Source organism: Acartia tonsa, chromosome 15 (genome assembly GCF_053477335.1).
Source record: "Acartia tonsa isolate MP-2025a chromosome 15, ASM5347733v1, whole genome shotgun sequence".
NCBI lineage: Eukaryota > Metazoa > Arthropoda > Copepoda > Calanoida > Acartiidae > Acartia > Acartia tonsa.
In genome coordinates, this window is record NC_137274.1 from 28,168,073 (window position 1) to 28,180,878 (window position 12,806).

Here is a 12,806-nt window from a genome sequence, read left to right on the forward strand (position 1 = left end):
TAGAGCTCCTAGTGATAACTACACATAAGTGTGTATAAATGTCAACCAAGTGATAAAAAGAAATATAAAATTGTTGACCCAGTGATAATTGATATGCTCTAGTGATTCGAAGCTACAGTATAAGCCACCACCAGCGGTCTACACACACACACCATGGTAAGCGTTACTACCATAGCTGCGGTTCGGCCACCGCCGAAGTTTCTGCCGACCCCAGCCAAGCAGGAGGCCCCCCTGTCTCAAGGGCAGGACCTCCACTTCCCCTGCCACATCAGGGTGAGGTTTCCTACCCTGCCCAGCACGTACAGGTTGATGCCATGGTAGATTCTGGCAACCGTGTACCAGGGTCTGCCGTCATTTCTGAACACCTCATGCACGCAATGGGCGTGCAGCGCATGTTGGTTCCAGACAACACCCAAATCCTGACTGCTAATGAGGAAGGGCAGCCCCTTCAGGTAATTGGAAAATTATATGAATTATATATGGCAGTTTCACACACTCTTATACTCCATCTGTACCACGTGACTGTGGTACGGAATCTCTCACACCCTCTGAACCTAGGAGGGTATTTTCTCAAGGAGTTCGGAACTAGGCTCTGTTTCGACATGCAACCCCCCTGCTTGTGGGTGCGTGGGGAGTTTATCCCACTCCGTGGCGTCCCCATCGACCGGGAGACAGCTGAGAGAGAGTTGAGTTACGAGGGGCCTCTGCCAGGCCCACTGCCAGAGCAGCCGCGTATAGTTGAGAAAGGCACGCACTGGGTGGATGCTGCGCTGAACGCCCACAGGGGGACCAACCTGCTAGCCATGGGGTTGCCCCCAGTGCCCAAGGTGCCTCTGGAGAACCTGCCAACGACGTTTCCCAAGATTTCTAGCCCCCCAGAGCCTATCTTCTCCGCCGACACCTTCATCAACGGCCAGCCGTGTCCACCTGGCCCCCTCTACCTGGGGCCCCCAGCAATCCAACCGGCCAAGTCCGAGTCCAGGCCCGTCAAGTCGCTGTCTGATGCACCCGGAGCCACGCTCAACCCCCAGGAATCAACCTCTCCCGGCGCCGTGCCCGTCAAGTCGTGGCCGGACGCCCCCGGAGCCTTGCATGGAGCCTATCTTCTCCGCCGACACCTTCATCAACGGCCAGCCGTGTCCACCTGGCCCCCTCTACCTGGGGCCCCCAGCAATCCAACCGGCCAAGTCCGAGTCCAGGCCCGTCAAGTCGCGGTCTAATGCACCCGGAGCCACGCTCAACCCCCAGGAATCAGCCTCTCCCAGCGCCGAGCCCGTCAAGTCGCGGCCGAACGCCCATGGAGCCCAGGCTGGTCCTGGCACCCCGGCCTCTCCCAGCGCTGAGCCCATCAAATCGTGGCCGGACGCCCTCGGAGCCACGCCTGGCTCCGACACCTCAGCCCCTCCCGGCGCCGAGCCCGTCAAATCGCGGCCGGTGGCTCCCGGAGCTGAAGCTGACCCCGTGCCAGCCACATACAGGCTAAGCGCTGTCACTCCAACTGATGGCCAACCACCCCAACTCCGTACGGCCAAGAGGGTGGTCTTGCCTGGCTGCGGTGTCATGGCTGTCCCTGTTGAACTAGTGGGACACCGTACCAAGGATGCCATCCAACTATCTGCCCCAGAACAGAGGTTTGGGGAGTATCTTGTCATCCCAGAAGGCCTGTATGCACAATGGCCTGGCTCCGCCACCGTGTTCCGAGTGCTGGTGGTAAATGAGGGGGAGATGCCTCTCCTGCTGAACGCCGGCCTCCCCGTGGCTGGGGAGCTGGTCAAGCCCGACATTCTGGAGGTTTCTGACAAGCCTCCCCCTCGTATCCATTCGTTCCAAGAGCCTGTTGAGCCCCCAGATATGCAGGAGCTGTGGGCAGCCCTTGAGATGGAGGAGAACGAATTTCTGCGCAAGGACCCCCTGCTCAAGAAGGAGGTCTGGACCCTGTTGTCAGAGTACAGAGACGTCTTCTCAAACTCCACCCCCAGCTGCACTGATGTAGTAGAGTTACAGCTGCGCCTCAAGCCAGGGACCCCGCCGATCTGCCAGAGATTTAGGGATCTGAACCCGCGGCAGGAGGCTGAGCTGGAGAAGCAACTGGACACCTGGCTGCAAGAGGGAGTCATAGAGCCTTCAGACTCCGCCTGGAGCAGCCCCCTGGTGCCCATCAAGAAGAAGGACGGGAGCACCCGCTGGGCCGTCGACTACAGGGCCCTCAACAAGTGCCTTGAGCTGGACAGCTACCCCTTGCCCAGTGTCTACAGTGCCTTAGACACGGTGGCTGTGTACTACACCATCCGAGTGTCCGAGGACAGCCGGCCCTGCACCGCCTTCACCACCCCCAGAGGCTTGTACCAATGGAAAAGGTTGCCCTTTGGCCTAGCTACAGCACCATCTGTCTACTCCAGATTTATTGCAGGAGTCCTGAACCCATTAGGCACGGCCAACCTCCAGTCATATCTTGATGATGTCCTGACCTTTCACCAAGATACCTGGGCCCACCTGGCTAGGCTCCGGGAAGTCTTGGAAGCCCACCGCAGGGGAGGAATCCGCCTCAAGCCAGCCAAGACCAAGCTGTTTCGAGCCTAAGTGGACTACCTGGGCCACACCCTCAGCCGTGAGGGGATAGCCATGCAAGAGGATTATATTGACCGCATCCTTGACTGGCCAGTCCCCATCACCCCCAAGGACCTGATGGCGCTCCTGGGGTTCTTTGGCTATTACCGCCTGTTCATCCCAGAGTATGCCAACCTCACCTACGAGATGAATCGGCAGAAAACGGCCAAGACACTGACCTGGACGGCTGAGATGGAAGCCCAGCTGATACAGCTCAAGGACAAGTTTCGCCAAGCCCCCATCCGAGCGCCACCCAGGTTTGACTTACCGGCCGTGTTCCAGCTCACCACAGACTTCAGCAGCTGCGCCATCTCTGCCATACTCAGCCAATGCCAGGACGGCAAGGAGAGGCTTATTGCCGCCATGGGGCGCAAGACAACCGACCCCGAAACTTGCTACCCATCCTGGAAGGGAGAGATGGCCGCCATCATGTATGGAATTCGGAAATTTCACGGCATCTTGTCCTACCGTAGTTTCCAGATCAACACTGATTCCTCAGCCTTGCTACAGATGAAGTCGCTGAACACATCCACAGGGATGGTGGCCCGCTGGCAGGAGGAGCTAGCGGCCCTAGATTTCACTGTCTGCCATCGTCCTGGCACACAGAACACCAATGCTGACGCCCTCAGCCGCCGGGAGGACAATAATATGCCGACAGCCACTGCCGAAGAATTAGCAGAGCAGGCCGAGTACATTCACACCCTTTGCCAGCTAGGGGAACCCGCAGCTGGCAGGCCCTATGCAGCACGGCTGGACCCGGCCAGAGTTTTAGAGGCCCAGACACAGGATCCCCGAGCCTGCAGGAGGAGAAGCGGCCACTGAGATGGAAGTGGCGGCCCCAGAGGGTGAAGCTGAAGCGATGTGTCCCCTGCTGATGACAGCCGTCCCCATCCGAGTGGGAGCTAAGAGGCCAAGCAACCTGGACCAGGCAGGCGCCCCCATGGAATTCTACGCGCCTTCCTCCATCGTTATTCCCCCCTTGGGAGCCTCCAGAGTGAGCCTAGGCCTCCGTGTCCAGTTGCCAGCCGAGGCAGAACTAGTCCTGCAAACAAGGCAAAACTTCCAACGACGGGGCCTGGCTGTCGCCAACCCGCGGCTGGAAGCCAACCGGGAGTTGACAATGCTGATATCCAACCACAGCCAGACCGAGCAGCGAGTGTCCCGCGGAGCCTGTATAGCCAGAGCTGTCCTACACCGAGCTGTGCCCCAGGAAGATGTTGTCGTGCGCAGACAGAGGCTGCCGTATCCCCAGGTTCAAGGCCTGGTGGCTCGGGAGCCCCGCAGCCCTTGAAGGGGAGGTTGTGGTAATACGGCAACAGACGGACGGGTAGTTTACAGAATTGCTATGCAGTGGCTTATCATGACAAGCCTTCTGCACTAATCCTATTATATCACCATTTACCTCATGACTGCAGATGACCCCGTTGCGCAGCAGTCAAACTGGACTGGCTAAATAGGGGAGGGGCACGGACACGCAGCTATCACGCGCCCCTCACGCAACTATACAACCGGGAGGCGATGCCTCCCCTTTTACCACCGCTACCCCCACAGACTGTCTACTGCCGTGGGCTACGCCCTTGTCTCCCACACCCCCTTCAAACCTAACCTATTGTTATAATCTAATTGTATATATATAGTAAACATCCATTGTAAATGTATTCAGTTAAATATATAATTTCTGTATGACTAAATCCTGCTAGTTTGTTTTGGTAGAATACTTCAAGGCTAGGGCTCGTTGGATTCGAACTCGCAACCGGTGAGCTGAAACGTTTCGGCTTACCACAGTAGTACCTTCCCTCAAAATAGTTAAAATCCTTCCCGGGACCTATGAGAAGCTACCCTGTTCAGCGGTTAGCGAGAACCTTCGGTACAAACAAACAGACAAACACACATCCTGATACTGTATTATAAGGATTTGGCCATAACTCTTTAAACGTTAGTTAGCCCAAAAAGTAGATAAAATTTTTAAAAATATTTTAGGTTTGTTTGCTGCTATATGTTGGAGGATGCTTATCCAAAGCTATAGGTGAGATTTTATTGTCAGGGAGGGAGGGGAAATTGCGCTGTTTATTATACTAGTCCCCAAAGTCTTATAATAACATTTTCTTATTTGTTGACTTAACAACCTTTAAGACTTTTATTGAATTTTGATTTTTTGGTTCATCTAGTTGAGTGTCCAAATATTTCAACTACTAATTTTAATAACAGACGGGTATAATTTTGTGTATAATCATTGGGGATGTACATTCATTCTTTCTTTTTTGCCTCACCCATGTGGATGGCCTTAACCCTGCAGGTTCCAAATCTACAAATTAACATTCTACCCTGCCCCCAAATATAACCTTACCTAAGGCAAAATTCTAATAAGATTGCTTTTACCCCATTTAAATAAGCCCAAAATGAAATCTGTATAAAAAGGTAACAGGATCTCTGTCTCACTAGCTGCTGAACCAACATGGTTCACCTATATAATGTAGCTTTGAATAGGTCCTGGAAAGGTTCATAACTATTTTAGGTGAGGTTTCCATCACCCTCCCAAGATAAATTGTTCCTAGAAAAAAAATTGTATAAAATATTCTAAAGTGCCACTAGTTTTGCTGAAAACCGGTTCTAATCCAGCGAATATTAATCATTTAGAAGGTGTTCTGAAAATATTTTTTGTGGTCTGAGGTGTACAGAAAATTACCTAAATAAAAAAAGAATGAAAAACTTTTTTTACATCTTTGTTTAGACATTAAAGAAGATGAAAAAGGATTAGAAAATGATAACAGATATACTGATGTGGATCCGGGTAAGCAATTTTCTCATATTCATTTGACACTGGTGGATTAGAACCGGTTCTGATTTTTGGAATACTGATTCATATAATCAAGTCCTAAAAATGTAAGTGTGTACTTAACAATTAGCCTGTATGTAAGCATTTTTCAACAAATTTACTTCCAATTTTGTTAACATTTATATATGATTGTTAAGTTCTGTCCCTCTACAAGTGTTAAAGTTTGTTGTTCTACGGTTTCAAAGCTTAGCTTTTATGGATGTTGTCATCCTTGTTTGTTGAGCATTCAGTGAATATAATTTTATCTAGTTTTATCACTCTTTTTCACTACTACACAAGTGGCAAGCATTTTTTTAAAGCAAAGCTTTTTTATAATTAGGGTAGGTCCGTCTGTATGTAACTTTTCCCTTTTTTTGTTAATTTAGATATGTTAAGGTCTTAGCAATCTACATGTCATTTTAATCTAAAAATTTGTTTGAGATAGAAGGTGGTCAAAAAGTAAATAATGAGCATAAATTCAAAACAAACAAAGATTATTTTGTGTTAAAAATATTTTTGCTCCTAATTTGAACATTATTAACTTATAATGTCACGTTTTTTTGCAATCATAAGATTAACACAGAAATAAGGTAGAACCAACGAGCGAGTTAAATCTAGATAATATTTGGGGGCAGATGGAGAGGTCGTCAATTTTACATGTTGTTGTTCTATAGGTTTCATGATTTCATAGGTTTCCAATTAATTTTTTTTTTGTATGAGCAGAGACTAAACTATGTCTAGGTTGAAACCAATTGTATAGTGTACATTTACATACACAAATACACTCTTAAAAAGGTTTCTTCGAATTAATTACTGACTTATATTAACAACGAAAACAATATGTTATTTCAGCTGTCCTTGGGGGGGAAACGCATTGCAAAATTGACGACCTCTCCATTTGCCCCAAAAATATTGTATCAGATTTATTTTGCTTGTTGGTTATACCTTATACCTAATTAATTACATACTTTAAAATTGTTTAGAAATAAGAAAAGCTGTTTGCAATGGAAATGTTTCTACTGACCTTGTTAACAAGTTTCTGGGGCCTAGAGCAAAAATACAAGAGAACAGTTTGTCTGGTAAATTTATTCATTATTTTCTCAACTAAAAAAAAAAAACTTGACGACTAACACTTAACGATCAGGGGAGGGGGGGGGGGGGGGTTCTGGATAGAGGCTGGACAATCAAGAGGAAAGAAATTAAAGGGTTTCAATAATCAAATCAAGTCTGAATCATATATTCAATTTTAGTAGCAAAGCTTCTCTATAATTCCTTTTGTCCGTCAGTCAGTCAGTCCGTCCGTCAGTCCATAACGCTATGGGGGAAATGGGATTTACTCAGCTCCTATAAAAAATTGAATGCTTAAATTTTTAGACAACATTCCCATAATTAAGAAGCGCAATTAATTATATAACAAAGATGGAGGTAGGACCGCTTTTTAGCAGGTTTTAGGCTATTTTTGTATTTCTCACATTTTTCTCCATATCTTCAGTGTTTATGGTCCGATTTTCATTTTTTTTCAGTTATAGATAACAAAATTAAATTTCCTGTCCTTTAAAGAAAACAACTATGACGGTCAGACTGTGTTTCTGCAGGTTTTAGCCTTTTTTTGTATTTCTCACATTTTTCTCCATATCTTTGGTGTTTTTGGTCCGATTTCCAAAATTTTTTCAGTTATATATATCAAAATTAAATTTCCTGTTGTTTAAAGAAAACAACCATGAAGGTCAGACTGCCTCTTTGGCGGTTTTTGGCTATTTTAAATTTTTTCCCTCATTTTTCCATATCTCTGATTTATATAGTCCGATTTTCCAAATTTTTTTAAGTTAAGGATTTAAAAATTAAATTTCCTGTCGTTTTAAGAAAACAACCATGGTGGTCAGACTGCCTTTTAGCAGGTTTTTGGCTATTTTTATGTATTTTACATATTTCCCCATATCTTTGGTTTTTTTGGTATAATTTCAAAACTTTTTTGGGATTTCAGTATCAAAATAATTTTTCCCATTGTTATGAGCATCTTTTATGTAATTTTCTTTGACCATCATCATTATACAAAATAAAACAAGGTTTTGTGTTTAATTTCTCCAATAAATCTATTCTTGATATTAACCCATTAGTGCCAAGTGCCACTTTTATGGGCCGATCGAGCTGAAAGTTTCAGGGAAGCTTTATAATGGTCAAAACGGAATTCGTATTTTTTTGTTTTGCTCTAATGGCATGCACAGGAAAGTTGCAAAAAAACCCGGTTCGGCTCGGCCATAAATACCAACCAGGCATTATTACCCGTTTTGGGTGGTTTCTGCCGGCGTTAAAACCCGGTTTTGCTGTAAAAACCCAGTTATTTCGACCAAAAATCGAAAAATGTAATTTTTGAACGCTAAAAGTGAGATGAACACTTTTTAGAACTTTGATACGATCCGAAATTGAAAACTACACAACCTCATGTAATCTATAGAGCTACAAGTAATATACAAAGCGATTTATTTCAAATTTAGTGTTTCGGCTATAGGTGCCGCCGTTTTCGGGTAAAAAAACCTGTTGCTCAAAGTTTTAAAAGACACACACTACAAAAAAGAACATATAAGATTTGGGTGTTACATATCAGAAAACGAGCATATAACTATTGGGAGACACATATAGAGATTACTAGGGTTATTAGGGTGGCTCAAACCCTTACTAATGACGTAAACTGTTATTTTTATTGATTGAAAAGTTAAAACCGGGTAATAAAAACCAAAACCGAGCTGGGTTTTAAAACTGTCGGGTATTTATTGCCAAGCCGAACTGGGTCATAATAGGGCGTAAAAAAACGATAAAAAAATCATATAAAAAATAATAATTTGAATAAAACGAATTCACAAATAGATGTACTTGTCAATAAACATTAGATTTCACAAAAAAAATCAGCGACTTTACTATAAAAACAAAAAAGTTAGAAGGGGTCCCTAGTAATCTCAAAACGTGTAAGTAAGCAATTAACATTTTTTTTGGCTTACTTAAATGTGCCAATGTGCCATTTTTGTGGTAAATTACTGATAAGCCATAAAGAATACTAATTGCTTACTTATATCAGCATTCTACAACAATTTGGTCTTACTTGTGAGATAAAAGAGGGTGGAGTAAATAAATACTCAGTCATTTACAGTAAAAGTGGCTTATATAAGTTGAAGTGAAGAAAAAGAAGGAGGAGTAATAATTAATCCCTTCCTTCCTGTAAGCAGTTTATGAAAAAAAGAGAAGATTTGGCTGATATAAGCCAAATAAGCAACAAATGTGATTGATTGCTTATAAGTAATTTATCCAAAAATTGCATGATTTGGTATATAAGCCAAATAAGCATTTATTGTGATTGATTGCTTGTAAGTAATTTATCAACAAATTGGATGATTTGGTATATAAGCCAAATAAGCATTTATTGTGATTGATTGCTTATAAGTAATCTATCAAAAAATTGCATGATTTGGTATATAAGCCAAATAAGCATTTATTGTGATTGATTACTTATAAGTAATTTGCATTTTCAGTGATTGCTTTTAAGTAATATATCAAAAAATTGTATGATTTGGTATATAAGCCAAATAAGCATTTATTGTGATTGATTGCTTGTAACTGATTTATGAAAAAATAGCATGATTTGGTATTTTAGCCAAATAAGCATTTATTGTAATTGATTGCTTGTAAGTAATTTTTCAAAAAATTGCATGATTAGGTATATAAGCCAAATAAGCACTAAATGTGATTGATTGCTTATAAGTAATCTATCAAAAAAATGCATGATTTGGTATACAAGCCAAATAAAGATTTATTGTGATTGATTGCTTATAAGTAATCTATCATTAAATTGCATGATTTGGTATACAAGCCAAATAAGCATTTATTGTGAATAATTACTTATAAGTAATTTATCAAAAAATTGGATGATTTTGTATATAAGCAAAATAAGCATTTATTGTGATTGACTGCTTGTAAGTAATTTATGAAAACATAGCCTGATTTGGTATATAAGCCAAATAAGCAATAATTTTCATTGATTGCTTATAAGTAATTTATGAAAAAATAGCATGATTTGGTATATAAGCCAAATAAGCAATCATTTTCATTGATTGCTTATAAGTAATTTATGAAAAAATAGCATGATTTGGTATATAAGCCAAATAAGCAATCATTTTCATTGATTGCTTGTAAGTAATCTATCAAAAAATTGCATGATTTGGTATATAAGCCAAATAAGCATTTATTGTGATTGATTACTTATAAGTAATTTATCAAAAAATTGCATGATTTGGTATATAAGCCAAATAAGCAATCATTTTCATTGATTGCTTGTAAGTAATTTATCAAAAAATTGTATGATTTAGTATATAAGCCAAAGAAGCATTTATTGTGATTGATTGCTTATAAGATATTTATAAAGAAATTGGATGATTTGGTATATAAGCCAAATAAGCAATAAATGTAATGAATTACTTATAAGTAATTAATCAAATAAATGCTTATTTAGCTTATATACCAAATCTTGCATTTTTAAAATGAATAATCTATATGCAATCTATCACATTTATTGCTTATTTGGCTTATATACCAAATAATGCATTTTTTTAACAAACTACTAATCAATGAAAATTATTTCTTATTTGGCTTATGTATCAAATCTTGCTATTTTTTGATTAATTTCTTATAAGCAATCAACTACAATAAATGCTTATTTGGTTATGTATCAAATCATCCAATTTTTTGATAAATTACTTATAAGTAATCAATGAAAATTATTGCTTATTTGGCTTATGTACCAAATCATGCTATTTTTTCATATATCACTTACAAGCAATCAATCACAATAAATGCTTATTTGGCTTATATACCAAATCATGCAATTTTTTGATAAATTACATACAAGCAATCAATCACATTTATTGCTTATTTGGCTTATATACCAAATCATGCAATTTTGTTATAAATTACTTATAAGTATTCAATGAAAATTATTGCTTACTTGGCTTATATACCAAATCATGCATTTTTTGATAAATATCTTATAAGCTATCAATCACAATAAATGCTTATTTGGCTTATATACCAAATCATGCAATTTCTTGATAAATTACTTACAAGCAATCAATCACATTTATTGCTTATTTGGCTTATATATCAAATCATGCAATTTTTTAACAAACTACTAATAAGTAATCAATGAAAATTATTTATTATTTGGCTTATATACCAAATCATGCATTTTTTTGATAAATTACTTATAAGCAATCAATCACATTTATTGCTTATTTGGCTTATATACCAAATCATCCAATATATTAATAAATTACTTTTAAGCAATCAATCACATTTATTACTTATTTGGCTTATATACCAAATCATGCTATTTTTTCATAGATCACTTACAAGCAATCAATCACAATAAATGCTTATTTGGCTTATATACCAAATCATGCTATCTATAATACAAAGTAGCTTGATGTCTGTCCGTCCGTCCGTCTGAAGCTTAAGATCTCGGTAACCACTGAACTGATCGGATTCTACTCTTCAGGGAATATACCTTCTGGTCCTGTGGTGGTTTTAGGCTTTTTTCTTGGGGCATGGGACACCCCTAACCCCCCCCCCAAAAAAAAAAAAATAATAAAAATAAAAAAAAATCCCCCCCATTGTTTTTTTTTGAGATATCCTTGGTCCTTTTTTTTGTAGGAGATATCCTTATTTTAGATATTCTTATTTTTTTTACGAATTTCACCTTAACTTTATTTTGTCATCACTTGGGGCAAAGCCCCTAGAGGCTAGGGGCGAAGCCGCTAGTTTTTTTATAAACTACTTGTAAGTAATTAATGAAAATTATGGCTCATTTGGCTTATATACCAAATCATGCAATTTTTTGATTAATAACTTATAAGCAATCAATCACATTTATTGCTTATTTGGCTTATATCAGCCAAATCTTTTCTTTTTTTCATAAACTGCTTACAGGAAGGAAAGAATTGACACCTTTATTTTATATAAATATGTACTACTTGAGGATAATTTAGTATTTTGGAACATAAAATTATAAATTAAAAATATTAATTTTTGGTGGATTTATGCCATTTTTAAAAAGGGTAGTGAAAAACTTCTTGTCAGTTTTCATGATTTTCCAGATTTTTTTACCCACTTTTTTTAAAGCAATAAAAAATACATTTATGTTCATCTTATAAAGATATTTTTTGGTTAATGTACTTTTCAGATACCTGTACAAATGTCTAATTAAAGAAATTTTTTTTTACAAATATTTTTTTGGGGGTGTAAATTGACATTTTGTGAATAAAATTTCAACAAAAATATAAAGATTTTTAACCCCAAAAAATCAGTTTTCTCCATTTAACCAAAATGGCCAGTAGGGCGCGGTTTTTGCAATAATAATATTAATATGCAACATGTATTGTGTATAAAACAGTTTTCACTATGTGTGCCCTCCCGGCTGTTTTTGAGTAATTAAGCATTTTATTTTGCATGACTTGAACAATTTTGTTCTTGTTAACTTAAAATTATCCCCGTTAGAGGGAGAAGGAGTCATTTTAGAGCCCAAAGCCATCTCTGTGATATTTTTGAGGCGGATCTTTCTTTATTTCTGCATTAGTTGCTCTGGTGAACCGTTTTGCCGTTATTTGCCGCCAATAGCGTGATTTTTAGCTATTTTTGCCGTTCCTACGGTTTTAATGGACATTTAAGGAATAAAGAAGTCGTTAGATAAACATGACCTATAAATCTTTTATTTTAGCAATTAAATTCGCTAAATTTCATGTTTTCAAAAAAAATTTTTATTTCTAACTGATTTTGTTCCAGCAGAAATTCAATTTGGGGGATTTTTTATAATTCTTGCAAAACCTAATATATGCATGAGAGAGAGAGAGCAATATACGTTTTCTGAGAGAAAATAATATAAGTAATTATGTGTATATTCTTATACAAACTTTAAATGAACATAATTACACTTAGAAATAAGGTATTAGTACAAAATCAATAGTGTTTTGAAAATTATGTTATTGTTGTTTATATCTGTAAAAAAAAATATTTGAAAACATGCCTTACAAGTCTCCTATTTTACTTATTCTGGACCTACCTAGAAATGCCGGGACTCAAACTGGGTGCGCCTGGCGCTATATTCTTGTTTACAAACATTGTTTGCATTGAAGAAATATTTACACAGACGTTGATTTTGTTAAAATTTTCCTATCCTAACTTAAGTTATGAAGGTTTATAGATTTACTAAAAATAGGGTAGCTTCGCTCCCCCAAAACAGCCAGACGTACTTACCAAATGCAAATTAGAAGTTAACAGGAGCAAAATTTAAGTTATTTCCGAGTTAAAGCAAAAGAAATTACATCATTACTTCAAAAACAAG

General features: G+C 39.4%; 1 protein-coding gene across 1 annotated transcript in view; it reads left to right on the forward strand.

Annotated features, from left to right (window-relative positions):
- LOC145307063 (uncharacterized) overlaps nt 1-12,806 on the forward strand; it is a 67,768-nt gene that overhangs the window by 3,792 nt on the left and 51,170 nt on the right. The window contains exons 2-4 of the mRNA XM_080149402.1: nt 4,588-4,633; nt 5,339-5,398; nt 6,406-6,501. Of these exons, the coding sequence (XP_080005528.1) occupies nt 4,588-4,633; nt 5,339-5,398; nt 6,406-6,501 (202 nt within the window). The remainder of the gene's footprint in view (nt 1-4,587; nt 4,634-5,338; nt 5,399-6,405; nt 6,502-12,806) is intronic.